Below are 17183 nucleotides of genomic sequence, written 5' to 3'. Positions count from 1 at the left end.
CAATCAAAACATTTGGCACCGCGAAATCAGCTGCTCTGCTGCTCCAAAAAATGTTACCGTCTGCGGTATGTTGAAGATTTCCTAGTAACGTACTGTTTTCTTGGAAATTTACTGGAGTTTTAGAACTTGTATAAAGATGCTGCAAACGTGCTTTTATTTTATAACATTTTTGTGTTGAGCTTTTAGACAAATAATTGTAAAATATGCCTGGAATGGTGGTATTTGGACGACGATGGTCGGTAGGCAGTGATGACATGGTCATTCCAGCTATTTTCTTGCTAGTTTCACACTTTACCTGGTGAGTGTTAATGCTGTCACTTTTACTGATGAAAAATAATGCGTTTACCTATTTTTTCGTTTGTGAAATATTGTTATATACTGTACTATTCTTTAACAATTTTTGAGGTTTTCATTTTGGTGGTATTTAACATTTGACACTTGACTGTGTGACCAACAACAACGCAGGAACCTGAACCAGACCAGAGCCTGAATCCTACATACAATGTCCAGCAGTGGTGGGGGAAGTGGGATGAGAGTTTGTGTATTTATTAGGTACTAGTTAGTAGGCTCTAGAAGTTAGTATAGGTAGACCCTACCAACCTGACGGATTTTAAATGTGCGATTGACTCCCACTGATTTGCTGGAGGTCCCCACCAGAATAGTCAAGGCAAGGTGCGGATAAGCCCTGTTTGACCTGTTCAGCAACCGAAACACATATTTATTGAATATTCAGTTTTTATTACGATTACACGATTACATTGTTGACATTACAATATAATATCCCCACCAGGTACACATTTGTAATAATTAATGATACATTGATATGTATTTTAAACCAATTAATTTATTAATATTATCCCTAAGTTAAGTACTCTAAAATCATGTAATTTTTTATTTTTTATTTTGAATTGAAATTTTCATTGTAAATAATTAGTTCATAGATTTTCTTTACCACCATGTTTGCAATTGAACGTAGTTAATGCCTATATCCCTTAATTCTATTTTTCAAATTTATTCAGCATGTCAAGAAATTAAATGACTAGGAAGAAATGACTCATTTTTTGTTTCCAGAATATTGCATGCACACATGCATGAGACAGTAAACATATTATCATTGGATTTTAATATCAAATCGATTGCATTAAAAACACCTAGACGAGCCTACAATATTCTTATGGCTTGTCTCCATTAGTTGATCTTGTCTTTTTTTTAACGCATTTCACTGGTAGAATTTTGTTGATTTGCTCTAGAGGAACTCTCAGCCAAGAGTTGTTTTCACAAATACATACCTTCAAAATCTACTTTTTGCCTTTTTCACACCCAAGAAACCTCTGGTCATGAAGATTTATAGCTAATAATAATAATAACAATAAAAACTTTATTTAATCACTCCATGCTCTGGGTGCCTAAATTTACTGCCCACCCCTGTAGCTACGTGTCTGTCAACAATTGTTGGAGCAGGTTTGTTTGAGAGATCTATAAATAACGTTGCCCGCTAGATGAACTTTAACATTAATTAATGCAAAGAACTAAACCATCATGAAAGAAAAACATTAACATACCTCTTATTAGATCTATTCTTGTCATTCAGCAGTGTTGTAATCCAGATGTTATGACAATAAATCCTACTTTACTATATTGTGACTGTCATTAGTACTAGACAAGTATAGTATTCATGAGTAATCCTAAAATAGAAAATACTTCATATCCAGGATACGCCAGTATATTAAATTTTATGGTTAAAAACAAAACTATTTTGAAGTAATCAAGCTTTTTATTTATAAACAAACATATACAAATTTTATTACAGCTTTCACGCTTTGAGTGTCAAACTAAATTTCAAATAATTAATTACTGTAATGTAATTTAATGGTTTTGAGACTGAGGGCCAGGGAAGAGGATAGTCTAAAACTCTAACGCCCGTATTCTTAAACCGGACTTTAGTCGTAGTTCGAGCTAAAACTAAAAAAATGACGTCATTTTAATTCATAAACCGAACTTCAACTAAATCACCGACTAAATCAGGCCAACCTCGACTAAATCGAGACGGATTTTGATCGATTTTTTTAGTCCTGGAGGGGGCAGACTAAATGGTCGACTAAACGGTTTTTAAACGATGTTTATAAAAAACGTAACAGTCATTGAGTTGTTATATTGGCCAGATATTGACGAATGAAATATCTATATTTATATTAGCTTAATTAAATATACATTGGTATAAATTATAATAATGAAAATCATCTTTATTTACAACTGTATACAAATTACATTATTTTCTTCGTGCAAGTCCGACTTGAGCTACATCACGCCATAGCGACAATGGGAGATGCGGCAATTCACCACGCGATGGAATGTTTAGGGGGCCTAGCGCTTTCTTGTCACGCTATGAAGTGCGTGGTTCGTGGCGATCATACTTTGTTGGGGGCCTAGAAAATATAAAAGTTACCGTACCGCCATGGTTCCTAAATATATTTTAAAGATTTTATTTGTTGTTAATCAAATATACTTCACTGTTAAATTAATACTGATATTGTTCTGATAATTAACGATTACAATTATTTTTCATGTATATAGTCCTGATGCGTAAAAAGTGTTGTAAGAAATGCAAAGTGATATCAATGCGCAAAATTTCGTCTGCTCCTCAAATACTCTCTTGTCATTGGCCAATGTATAGCCTTTGTTACCCAGACGTGTGCAACTCGACTAAAAGCTCGACTTCATTAAGTCGAACTGCAAACTTCGACTACTTCGTTTTTTAATCGAATTTGAAGTAATAGCTCAAACTACGACTTTTCCAAGTCGAACTTCGAACTACGACTAAAGTCCGGTTTAAGAATACGGGCGTAAATCCTTCAGCTCCTTCAACTTTTTTTACACATCCTCAAACTTTATGTGACAAAAAAATGTACCCATATATGGACACAATGATGTCATATCACTACCATATTTGGGCATATCACTACCACATTTGGGCACATCACATTTTTTTGTTAAACTAGTTTGATAGTGTGGACAGCGCTTTAGAAGTATTATAAAGAATACCCACAGTTGCTCATATCCAACACACCCCATTATGCAACCAATTTCACCAGCTGTTTGTTAAAAGAGTTCTGTTGAATGGTTTTAAAAAAAGGACAATTTTTATTTATTGTTTAAATTGTAGCCCACCACCCAATTGCTTGAGTCTGCCTATTAGGAGACTGAGTGTACTTATTGGATTAATATATAGACCCTACTGTACCTCCCTTGCTTGGATCTGCCTATAGGACTGTACTTTATTGGATTAATGTATAGACCCTACTGTACCTCCCTTGCTTGAGTCTGCCTATAGGACTGTACTTTATTGGATTAATGTATAGACCCTACTGTACCTCCCTTGCTTGGATCTGCCTATAGGACTGTACTTTATTGGATTAATATATAGACCCTACTGTACCTCCCTCACCTCAGATCTGCCTACAGGACTGTACTTTATTGGATTAATGTATAGACCCTACTGTACCTCCCTTGCTTGGATCTGCCTATAGGACTGTACTTTATTGGATTAATATATAGACCCTACTGTACCTCCCTCACCTCAGATCTGCCTACAGGACTGTACTTTATTGGATTAATATATAGACCCTACTGTACCTCCCTTGCTTGGATCTGCCTATAGGACTGTACTTTATTGGATTAATATATAGACCCTACTGTACCTCCCTCACCTCAGATCTGCCTACAGGACTGTACTTTATTGGATTAATGTATAGACCCTACTGTACCTCCCTCACCTCAGATCTGCCTATAGGACTGTACTTTATTGGATTAATTAAACTATACTTTCTGACTATATAATCTGTATTGTTGAATACAATAGTAATTCTTGTTTTCATTTCTTCTTTGAAGTTATTTGCAACAGAGTTAATGAATTGGAAGTATTCTTGAATAAATCAATGAGATTGTATCAACATTTTTATAAACAATATTAGCTTTGGTTTTAGGATATAAAAATAAAAATATTATTGAAAGGAAAAGCTACGGTAAGCCTCTCTGATTTGACAAACTGACAAGCTCTAAAGAATAAATGAAAAATTGGAGTGTGTGACAACCCTAGGCTAATTGCATTGTTTGAATTATGACAATGTAAATTGTAATATTTTGATCATAATTTCTGCAGATTTTACTGTTTATGAGCAAATCCTATTTCCTCCACTATTTCGGAAATTAACAGCTATAAATAACAAAATGTGTACAATTTCTACATACCAATACTGATAGGACAATGATTGTTGTGTAGCAGTAGGGTCAAAGTCTATTATAAATTTAGTTAATGTAACTTACAGTATTCCAAACAGCTATAAACAATAGAAAGTTGGAAATGTCCATGTCACAAATAAACGCATTAATATAGTATCATCATTGTCAAATTTAATGAGTGTGTGCGGCGATGAATTTACAAGGCCTTTTTATTACTTAATTAAAGCTATGTCTACAATATTAAACTAGTTTGACAAAAAAAAGTGTGGTGTGCCCAAATATGGTAGTGATACTGTATGCCCAAATATGGTAGTGATATGATATCATTATGTCTATATATGGGCACATCACATTTTCTTCCACATAAAGTTTGATAGTGTAGACAGAGCTTTATACTATTACTGTTCATTCACACACCTTGTCAGCAAGTTCGCCAACCATAGTGTTCTCCTAGATTTGCCATCCTCGTACTTTCCATATCACTAATCTCAAATGGACTAAAATGTTACTTTTCTAGATTACTTTAATGAGCAGATAAAGAACTTTTATATAATAGTATTATGGTTTTATAGTGATATTTAGCATGCAGTGAAAGAGTAGAACGGAAGTAATTGAGCAACCAAAATAATGACCTAAGCAATCAGTGTAATGAATTGTAAAATAATTAATTGTTGAGCACAAGATATCTGTAAACTGCAATGACGCATACTATGGTGGAATTGAAGTGGTTAAATAATAGAATGTCTACTATAACTGTTTTGTAACTTTGTATCTCAATTTAAATGTAGAAACAATAGTAACAATTTATTCATTACTTTTTTGCTAAATTTACAGTAAGTTTAAAAAAAACTTTCATTTCAATACAATACTACTCAGTATACAGGGGTATTCAATTAAAAATCATGTTGCTTTATAGGTACCCTTTTTCCAAATTTAATTCAGTAGAACTCTCGCCTTTGAGACATCCATTTTTTAATGAGCTTACCTTAAAACTATTTGGGGCAATAGATGTTAAAAATACAGCCAACACCTATCAAGGGGACCACTTTGTTGGATCTTGAAGGTGTTTCCTTAATTAGGGGAGTGGGGGGGGGGGGGGGCTACTGTAAAAACGATATGTTTTATTCCTTGGTTTTACTGCAATGTAAAAATAAAATAATGAATGATTCAGCTTTGATTCTCGCATCCTGACACTTGATATGATAATGTGATTGATTTTGACAAGATCTTGTTGATGTGTTATGATAATTGAATCTTGCTATTTAATTCATGCCATTGTAACCAAATTTGTTGGAGATGCCTTTAATTTAATTTGATTTTATGAATTATATTATGAGTGGCTTTTGGTTTTTAAGTATCTAATATTTGACTACTGGGTTGTGTAATACATGGATAATAATATAGGCCTAAAACTGTGATCTACAAAACGTTGTACCATGGAGTTAAGAAATTTATAGCTCCATGGTTGTACAGCAGTCTGCTATTTTGTTGTGAATCTAATCTTTAAATGAGTTTTTGAAGAAAGGCGTGATTATCATGTCTGCTTTTACTGTTTACTGCAATGAATGAATTTAAAAAACAAAAAATCATGGAAGTAACTTTAAAAGGTCATAAAACAGCTGGTAAACGTCATTAGCTATATCACTATTGCTCATCCTATTTGTGTTGTATACTGTAGATTAGTAAAGAGTTCCCATCCATTTTGCTAGCAATTATGTACTTAATGTACTTAGAGCATGGTGTTATTATGCAGGATAATATAGCCTATTTGTTTTAAAATAATATTACTATAGTTCTAAAAATTACATCTGTTGGCTATTTTAAGCACTAAAATTGTGCTATGGTATAGGTTTACAATAATTATGGTAAAAAAAAGTTTCTCACAGTTGGAGTGGGATTCAAGGCCTGTCAGTGTCAGGATTTTTTCTAATGAAAAAATACAAATTTTAACTCCACTCCCAAAGACTTGCAGTAAGACTTTGTGTTTTGTAGAGCATCTTGTGTATAATATGTTTATCTTGTGAACAGAATTGCCACTTTTAACAAGGATAGTAAATGAATTCGCTTCTAATAACGCCACTTTCGTTATCTGTATTATTAAAGTAATGTTTAGAAAAATATTCACCAAATAATAAAATGAACTGATAATTCACTTTTCAAATTCTAAACACTTCAAGTATGATTATTGACTTGAATTGAATTGATAATCAATAGAATTTTAAAAGGAAGCGTTTTAAAGCATTAATTGCAAATCTTTTAAGGACAGTTATAGAACTGTAAATTATATAATTAGTTGTCTAGACAACTATCGGTATTTATTTACTCAATTGCACAATTTCATGGATGGTTTCCGAACTTCTTTGCTTGATCAGTGAGGATATTTTGATATGTTGAAATGAAGTAATCAAGACAGAAAGCATTGGCACTTTCTTTTTAAAAATCTTATGAGTACAGTACAGATCTTCCAAAAAAACAATACAGTGTATCCTGGTCAGATGATAGATTTGTGGGATAATGACACTACAGTATCCATCAGATACAGTGACTCTCTGATGGCAGTACAGTGTCTCTCTGATGGCAGTACAGTGTCTCTCTGATGGCAGTACAGTGTCTATCTGATGGCAGTAAAGTGTCTCTCTGATGGCAGTAAAGTGTCTCTCTGATGGCAGTAAAGTGTCTCTCTGATGGCCGTACAGTGTCTCTCTGATGGCAGTACAGTGTCTCTCCGATGGCAGTACAGTGTCTCTCCGATGGCAGTAAAGTGTCTCTCTGATGGCAGTAAAGTGTCTCTCCGATGGCCATACAGTGTCTCTCTGATGGCAGTACAGTGTCTCTCCGATGGCCGTACAGTGTCTCTGATGGCAGTAAAGTGTCTCTCTGATGGCAGTACAGTGTCTCTCTGATGGCAGTACAGTGTCTCTCTGATGGCAGTACAGTGTCTCTCCGATGGCCGTACAGTGTCTCTCCGATGGCCGTACAGTGTCTCTCTGATGGCAGTACAGTGTCTCTCTGATGGCAGTACAGTGTCTCTCTGATGGCAGTACAGTGTCTCTCTGATGGCAGTACAGTGTCTCTCTGATGGCAGTATAGTGTCTCTCCGATGGCCGTACAGTGTCTCTCTGATGGCAGTACAGTATCCATCAGATGACCACCCTCAGATGATGGACTGTATCCTTTGGATGACAATACAGATCCCTCATATGATGGTCACATCTCTCAGATGACAAAACAGTATACCTTAGATTGACAGTACGGTACAGTACTTATAACCCTCATATAGGAATTATTCAGGCCTGCAATTACTGTGTCACTCATACTGTATGGATGACGCAATATTACCTTAGGCCTAATATAGTACTGACAGTGATATCCCTCATGATGATTGTGCAGTACAATACTCTACTGTATATTCTTTAGATGACAGAACAGAGTAACTGGATGATGACAGTATAGTAAGTCTATCCCTACTGTACAGTACAGATTCCTTGAAATGATAGAATAGTGAAATGTGTATTCTTCATATGGAAATTAGCTAAAACCTTTCTTTCTTATTTCTAGGTTTATAGTAGTATGTGTATTGGTGGCGAGGGCAGACCTCTCTTCATGTCTAGCAGCAGCCTCATTTGGACTCAAGGATTTCGCTATCTGCTTTCTGGTGCTTCTGTCGCTTTGTCTAGTCATGGAAATTATTGAAGGTGTTGTGGCGCTACGAGGAAATATAATGAACGTAAAACCAAGAAATTCTATGCAATATCTACTTTATATAAGATTTGGTACGTATAACAATAGGATTTATTTGTGTACAATTAAAACCCAACTTTTCACATGGCTAATGGTGACCCTGTGGAGACCCTATTGCAACATGGTTTAAAATTCAAATAAACTACATTAAAACAAATAATGAGTCACCATTTAAAGATTGTATAGTTTAAATTCCATTAATAAATAGTGAGTTCAAATACCCTTGACATTTACTGTAAAAAATAATAATATTTAGATATATAATACTAACAAATAGTAGCTTTCGAATAATATAATAAAAAACTCTATTCCACCAAAAAGGCAGCATTATTGACGCAAAAGTTGTTATCTTTCATACTGTAATTTTCTCGTTCAGTTACAAAGTTGTTTTCTTTGCTAATATTGTATAACCTTGTACAATAATAAAATAAATTCACAATCTAGTGCTAGTTTAGTGTTAGAACTACTGTAGCATAAAACATTGTTCATTCATGCTGGAGTTGTAGGTAGGCGCCCTTTTAAAATCTACAAGAACCAGTCTTGATTGCTTGAAAAAACATTAAAAACTAGAAAGCCACTCCGAGAGGGCATACCTCCGCCTACTGTAAAATTCTCCTACATAAAATTTCTCTGGTAAAAAAAATATATATATATATTTGTGTGTGTCTTAATGCTGTTTGTGATTTAGGCTAATTTCATTACAAGCATGTGTATGCGAGTTTGGTGTAATGGTTATGTAACAAGCCTTTCAATTAACAATAGCTTCTCAGTTGACTAACAATAGAACAGCAACGCGAAAATCAAACGAGTGAATTTGAAAAGAAATAGGTTTTTTACTCGCATCAAAAAACGTGCACATTAAATCAAATTATGTTTTAAAATTACAAATCACAAATTATAACTTATTCCTCTTGTTCTAAAATGTTTTTTGGACAAGTAGTTCTCGAGAAAATGGAATTTCAGTTTACTTGTTACTTTAAGACTGCTCGCCGGCTTTTGAAAAATTCTGTCCTATCTTTTAACACTAGCAGGTCTAAACAAGTATACTAAAAAGTGGTCCAGAATTGGGACTGTGGTCTCAAAATTTAATGGAATGGTCCTTGACCACATATCTATCTGTGTATTCATTTTGGTAAAGATCTTGTAATTACTTTTTGAGTTATCCTGCTAACAAACAAACAAACAAACAAACAAACACACGCTACCGATTACATATACAGTACCTCCTTGGCGGAGGTAAACTATTATGTGCAGATACAGTGGCGTAAGGCAGAGGCCTGAGACCCCTGGTTTAGGAACCCAAAGTCGCCCTCCAACACTGTAGACCTCGGATGTTTTTAGCCTTTTTCAATATATTTTAATGCCTGTTTTTTCCTCTGTGCACCAACGGCGCTATAATTATAAACAACATTGAAATTCCAATATAACAAATAAACCCCTTTCCCTAAGAAAATAATTGCAACGTAAGTAAACTAGGTTTTTCAAATATGACATGAAATAAGACATTTCCTTAGAGTATTACTTGAATCATTCATATACATTGAATGCATAATTCATATAAATGTGCCAGAATCTATCATCAGTCATTTTTATTTTTATTTTCAGTTTTTTGTATGATAAAATAAAATCTTTCATTTCTAAATTTCTCGTTCACAAAAATATTAGTCTTTCTTGTAGTTTAGTACAGATTTTGACTAATGATTATGATTTTGATAATGACTTTGTCTTTGAATTTTTCATATACATATTTTTTATAATATTGTTTTAATAATTACTACTTGAGTAGTAGTTTTTTATTCTCTTGGGAAGAAAGATCATTTTATTGTATAAGTCTCTGGTTTTCATTACCACAAATTAAAATTAATTGATACAAGCTTGGTTATTGTGTAGAAATTGACTTAAGTTAAACCAGAATTGTGGTTTTTCTTGTATTTTGTATCATGCTGGTTGGTGAAGTTTTGGTTTCTGTCTGGATAGCTGAAATGAAATCTGCCTATTATTCTAGTTTTTAAAGAAAACTGCAACAAAATAGAATCAAATGTATTGATTGAAACGTTTATTATCAAATTATATAATAAAAGTACTGAAAATAGAGAATATCAAATTAAAGACCACAGGACCAGAAAAATTTACTGCAACATGTGCTGTTGTGATCACAAGACGAAATGCATTGCTTGCTATTGTTCACACTGCTTAACTAAACGATAGTGTGTCAAGCAGTGTGAACAAGTAGTACAGTATTCATCTCGAAATTTAATACCTATTAAATATAAATAATTTAATTCTATTGGTGTACTGTATAAACTCTAATATTTAATATTGTAGACTTTTTTTATCAAAGCTTTCCTGAAGATTAAAGATTATATAAGAGTACTGTATAGTGACAGAAAATAGCTGTGCATGGGATATTCTCAAATTTTCTATTTGAAAAAAATCTTCATATCAAAATTATTTCTTTACATGATAGAATAAACTTAATATTACAAAATTGTATACTGTGCAACAATTCTTTATAATGTAAAATGTGTTACTGTGTAAAAGAAAGGAAAATAACAAAATATTAACAGTAAAAATGGAATACTGTTGGTATACAGTAGGACTTGCTGACTGCTGTGGCCTGGATGAGTTGTTGACATTTGATAGGAATATGGCTCAACAGATGGAATAATTAACTATTGATTGATAATGAAAGTGAGAGCAAATTGACATAAATTATGGCTATTCTAATATACAGTTAGTATTACTACTTTTTGTTCCTTTACCGTAGTATATTACCGTAATAGTAATACACACACACCAGTGGTAAAAGCAACCAAAAATTGACTTTATCAATTTAATTATTTCAAATTTATAATTATCTTTGTCAATTTATGCCAAGTATTGAATGTTTTATGGCCTTCAGCATTTGGTTCTTCTCACATTAATTGATGTATTGTTCTTAAATTGGCATAATTGTAAATAGGTTTTGTTGTAATTGTATGCTTGCTATAGTAAAATATAGCAGATATTATATGAGATGCTTAGTTTCTCCTACAGTAAATGTTCATATGCAGTAAAAATTAATGACTGTTGAATGACCGAGCAATGACTCATCAGGCATCAATCTCATTCTCCTTTAAATAAGGAATATATTTTGTTTTCTGACCGAAATAGACTTGTTTTTAATTAAGTGGATACGGTACTCGTTCAATGGATGTTGCAACTATTTTTCATGCAACACAGTTACGGTAGTCCATTATCAATATCATTTTCAAGGTCTATACCATGGTAGATTATTTTTTTTATATCCTAACCATTAATTGCAATTTTACAGGAAAAATTACCAACATAAAATCAAAGTATGTTCATACAAAATATTCATGAATATTCATGAATATTAATTTCTACAGCAGAATTTTCTGTTGTATTGAGATGATAAACATGTAGTTGCACTGCATCTTATAAACCAGATCCTGGGTTCAGTTCATGTTGAGGTACTAAGATTAAGATAATATTCTTAATGGCATAATGTTTGGAACATTTTTATTTATGATATAAATTGTTTTTTATAGTATAGGACTGGAGTATCTGTTTAGATGTACTCAAATAATAATATATAGAAACATTAATAAATATGGACAAATTACTAACTAAGCTTAGCTAAAAGGTACAGTAATACTGACATACTTAAAAAAAATAATGCTTTAGTATGTACAGAACACTATAGTATAGTACAGTACAGCTGGTAAAGCATTCCCTTTTATGTTGACATTTTTTGTAGACTTGTTAGTTGTTATAGCAATTTAAAACAAACAATAGACTAATAATATGAATTATTAATTGAAAAAATGACTGAAATAAAAAACATTCTCTTAAGTCAAAATAGTGTAGACATAGTTATTATATCAGGTGCTGAGCTTGATAATAATCAGGCTTGAGAGTGACACTTCATTCTAGTAGGATACTGTAAATTGTGGGTGCCTTCAAGTCTGAAGTTAAAATATTGTTTTTTTTTAAATAGCCATTAATTAATCTTCCTCCAACATCCTTATTGTTAAATTAATAAATGCAGTGAAGTAGGCCATGACGTGAAAATGATTTTCAAAATATAGTATACTTGCTATATTGTATTGTTTTTTCAATCTATTGGATAGAAAAATTAACACAATAACAGGGGGAAGAGCCAAATTAATTCTTTTCTGTGCCTGTCTTTTAATACTACTGGATAAACATATGACTAAATGCTACAAATATACAAATCTGAAAATCCTTATGTAGTTTTAATGATACAAACAATCCATGAAGCATGCTACCAAATGAAAGGAACCTAACACAACACCATTACCAACACAACCATCATCACCATCATCATCACCACCGTCACCATAACCACCATCACAACCATCATCAACACTACCATCATCACTGCATCACCATCGTCGTCATCACCACCACCATGAAAACCACCATCATTATCACAACCACCGTCATCATCATCACCATCATCATCACCACCGTCACCATAACCACCATCACAACCACCATCCCAACCATCATCAACACTACCATCATCACTGCATCACCATCGTCGTCATCACCATCACCACTACCATCACAATCGTTGTCATCACCACCATCACCACAATCATCGTCATCACCACCATCACAACCACCATCACTACTATCCCCATTTACAATCACCATCAACATTAAACTATACACTGGGTTTGTATAATTCAGATTGTGGTACTGTACATGCATTTTTCACAACATCTAAGATGATAAATTAACACAGATCATCCTATCATCTAACTTGCATTTTGTCAATATTTCATTCCTATATAATGCCTTGAGGAATACGAATATAGACATGGTTTATCACAATGTTTTTACCGACAGCGAAGATACTATGGATTATCTATCCATCTATCCTTTTAGTTTACCATCCGAGAATTAAGAATCATTTTTTTTTAGAATCTCGTCATTTGCGGCTAACCTAAACAGATGAACAAGCGAAGCATTCATCATTTAATTTCTTAATTTTCATATCAAATGAGATTTAATCAAGATTGATTTGATGATACTGTATTAGCGAGCGCCTTAGAGGATAATGATAGTGTTGTTGCCTTTAAATACAGTAATGGAATGTTGTGATGTAATGAGGCTGAATTCCTCTGCATGAGGAAGGCTGGGGGAATTGATCTCTCTATTTATCAACCTGCGTAGGTTATAACTTTATTAATCGTAATCAAAAATGATTTGATCGTAATTAAGAAGGTTTATAATTACAATGTCGATATTATATTAGACACGGAGTAGCACAAAGATACTATACTATCATCAATAAAGTTTAGATAACTTGAAGTACTGTATGTTAGCATATCTTTTTAAAAAATAAAATGAATTGGAAAACTTTGAATTTTCAATACGTTCTTTCTTAATCTTATATTGAGTTATTCTCGTTTATTCAAAATAATTAGATTCTTCTTTCTATAGAAAAGGAGACAAAGCCAATTAAAAAGGAAAAGTACAAATATGTATTTTTAATACATTTGATTCACTCTGCATATAGTATTTAGGTTCTGGATAAGATATGAAAATATCATTTTATCAACATAATCTGTACTGTACAGTACATCTATGGTCTATAAGAAATAAAAGTCAAACGCATCGGACAATCATTAATGGAAGTATTTCATCACATACAGTGAATTCACATTAAAGATCTTACACCTGGTAGTGTTGCCATTGATCTGGTATACCTTTCAAATATTGAACCTCTTTTTATTTGAATTATTGGATGTGTGTAACTAAAAGGAAAATCTAATCATTAATGTATGAATGACCACACTAAGGAGACTGACTTGTCGCCAGAATTCATAGCTTATAACACTAGTACTGGTCAATTCTACTTGCTCAGTACAGTAATACAGTAGATTAAAATGATTGATTTAAAAAAAAAAGAATAATCAATTTTATTTTCTATTTTTGTATTTGTTGCTTTTGTATTTTATCCCTTGGTATCGTGCTGTTTGTATTTTTTTTAGCCATTTTATCATATTTTAATGTTTTATATTCGTGACAAGCAAGACAATTTTCGAGCCAGAGTGTTTGACAGAATAAAATAATTTAATTGAATTGTCCTAATCATATTGTATTGTGGGAGATTTTACTGTACTGAATATATTCAGTAAAGTGAATTATTATTAGTGTGTGGGAAAATATTATTAAATAAATATATTATTTAATCCCAGGGTAAAGATATCTAAGAAAAAGTGACACTCTGTATAAAATGGTGAATCCCTCGTGGGTGAAGTTTGAAATCAAAATGAATTGAAAGATTCTGGTTTTGTTTGGTTTGTTTAAACTTGGTAAATATACTTTCACTATGGCAAACACTCTAAACATTCAGGACAGTTTGCAAGATAATATCAAAGTAGTTCAACATTGTGTATATATTGCATGTGAAAAGTGCATGTGGGTGTACTGTATTGTCGGTCTGTATTACTATAGTTTTTCGACAGTTTATTCTCCAGTGAAAAATTAAAATTAATTATATTTATTGCAATTTGTGTTCTTTACTGTCATTTTCACTATGTGTAGGACTAAACAGAAGACTTTTAATAAATAAAACAATGCCATTTTTGTAAAAATTTTAATTCTGTATTCTACGGACCTAAAAATTCAAATCATATTTTAGTATTACAATATAACAAAGACGCGACCCATGAATCTTTACAAAATGTTATCCCCGGTGACCTACATTGCACAACATAGGTTAAAGGGTAAGTCCCCACTATTATACAGTGAACATACCTCATAGACCATGTGACCATACTAATCCAATTCACCTTTACCGGTCAGTTAATCTTGTGATTAATTGCTTGCAGTCCTTCTCTAATTATCAAATTTCCTCGTGTTTTTCTTGCTCATTTTACATTGTAACCTCCGTAATACCGATTGGTTCTGCCTTATTGATCATGTTATTAAATCCTATGAAAGTTTTAGTCAATCGTAAAGAATTGCCTAATTCTAAACTGCTTAATAACTGCCGGTCCTTTTTGATCTATATACCCATGTAATTAAAAGCTAACAAGTCTCTATAAGTATTCAGAGTTGATTGATCATAATACTTTGCATCACCTACAGTATTTTGAATATATTATTTTGTTCGGTGGTGATGGTGGGACATGATTTTTTTTAAAGCGTTGACTGCTTTGTTGCTTCCCATCCCCAACTTCCTTGGAAAGTAAAACATTGGTTGTAACACGTGCATATTGTTTGTCGTTACACAGGTGAGCCCACATTGTTGAACATACATTTTTAATTTTCAGTTTTTTTAATCATTATTTGACATACATGCCATTTATATAGGTCATGTATACTAAGTTGTAGTTAGGACAAGATCATATATACTTACTTACAGTATCATACTTTGAATCTCTGTAAACCATCACCTTTGACTTGTATTCTTATACAATTTTCTAAGAATAATCTGTAAAAAAATGTCTAATTGACCATCAAGTGTAATTACCATTGTGCTGTAGCAATACTCGTATTTACCTTTCATAAAGCAAATCTAATTTATCCTACAGTATGTAAAGTCTTGTGGTAATTAACATATAATTTTATTACAAACAGTAGTTTATTTAGTATAAAAATATCTACAAAGGAAGAATGGAATATAACATTACATTACATTAAAATAATGTCTAAAATTTTTTAAGAACAATGCATTTATGGTTGCGTGTGTCTTAATTGTAATTTGTAATATAATTTAAAACGGAAAACAAAACCAGTTGAATAAAATTCAATGCTATTGTTACATAGTTTCATAAGTCATATATGATCTAATAAAATACTACCTTCATACCAGGTTTCTTTTATTAAAAGTATAATTATTAGCACCATGCATGTATAGTACTGTGTCATTATACCTGTACACCACTTCCAAACAATTTACTAAGCAGATATCAAACTTGTGTCTTCTGCCAGTTGCAGCCCACTCGCCAAACTTTGACCAATGATCATGCCTTGTTTTTGGCAGCGATCATACGCTTTAGTCAGGCTCCTAAAATGCCTTACACACTCCTGAATTTGCTTGGGAGTGCAATTTGTAGCTTGCCTGCAAAAATGCAAAACTTACTGTAAGACCAGAATGATGGCTGCACAGTATGGTATTGAAAAAAGAAAATTTTATAATAAAAACTATGCTTTTGTTAAGATTTTTAATCTTTGCTTTCTTTTTTCTTCTTTTAGTTCTATTCATGTTACAAATAGGATTTATAATTGTTGGTAGTTTGTGCTATAAAAATTCCAGTGACTGTGAAAGAAATGTACTCGGAAATGCAGTATTAGGTGAGTATGATAAAGGAGGTATACCTCCATTGTATCATTATTATTGATTTATATTAGCACTTCCAACTATTAGTCATTTACGTGCCTGCTTACCTGGATAAACACGACAGTAGCCCTTTTCCACGGAGTGCGAAACAATTATGAAAAGAAGAATATTATTTATTTTCGATTCGAACATTGCACTAAAGCCACTGTCTACACTATCAAACTTCATGTGACAAAAACATGATGCCGTCATATCACTACTATACCATATATGGCCTATCACTGCCATAAAGTTTGATAGTGTAGACAAAGCTTAAGAAGAATTAGGCTATTGGCACGGCCAATGCATACATGTAATTTAATGTTTTCTATAAGAACAGTTGTTTGTGCATGCTTCTGTAGCAAAGTACACTGTGCATCTTATTGTTTCTATTAGCAAGGACTTTCGTACTCGTTAATTCTGAAGTTTTATCGGTATGGGGAACTATAGACATACAGTATATTGTCAACCTCTACTACCTTTAGACAAACATGGTCATCTGTGCTGATAGAAAATAATAGTGCCATTCTAAAGAACAATAGTCATGTTTAACAAAAAATACAAATTTATCTGAGCCTGTTTGTACAAAGAACTAATAAATTAACATAATTTGATCATATTGTTTACATGCAATACTATTCTACTAATCAACTTTCAATAGTTAGTATCTATCAATACTACTGTGATAAATCAATTCATACTACTTGACAAGCCTCTACTCTGACAAAATCCAAGTAAATTAAATTTGGACAATAATACAGTGTTCAGATTAAGTTTTATGGATATTGAGAACCATAAACATTTTAGTAAGATAGTGATTACAGTGGGTGAGTTACAGTTA

General features: G+C 32.6%; 1 protein-coding gene across 3 annotated transcripts in view; it reads left to right on the top strand.

The window, feature by feature from the left end:
* The first annotated feature begins 25 nt into the window (after positions 1-25).
* The window catches only part of LOC140040336 (diacylglycerol lipase-alpha-like), a 39491-nt gene continuing 22333 nt past the window's right edge, over positions 26-17183 (top strand). For all 3 annotated transcript variants that reach the window (XM_072086198.1, XM_072086195.1, XM_072086197.1), the window contains exons 1-3: positions 26-298; positions 7798-8012; positions 16219-16317. In XM_072086198.1, coding sequence (XP_071942299.1) covers positions 204-298; positions 7798-8012; positions 16219-16317 — 409 coding nt within the window. In that variant the 5' untranslated portion in view covers positions 26-203. The remainder of the gene's footprint in view (positions 299-7797; positions 8013-16218; positions 16318-17183) is intronic.

Source organism: Antedon mediterranea, chromosome 2 (genome assembly GCF_964355755.1).
Source record: "Antedon mediterranea chromosome 2, ecAntMedi1.1, whole genome shotgun sequence".
In the NCBI taxonomy this organism is placed as follows: Eukaryota; Metazoa; Echinodermata; class Crinoidea; order Comatulida; family Antedonidae; genus Antedon; species Antedon mediterranea.
The sequence above is the reverse complement of the archived record's forward strand: the minus strand, read 5'-3'. Positions and strand labels throughout refer to the sequence as shown.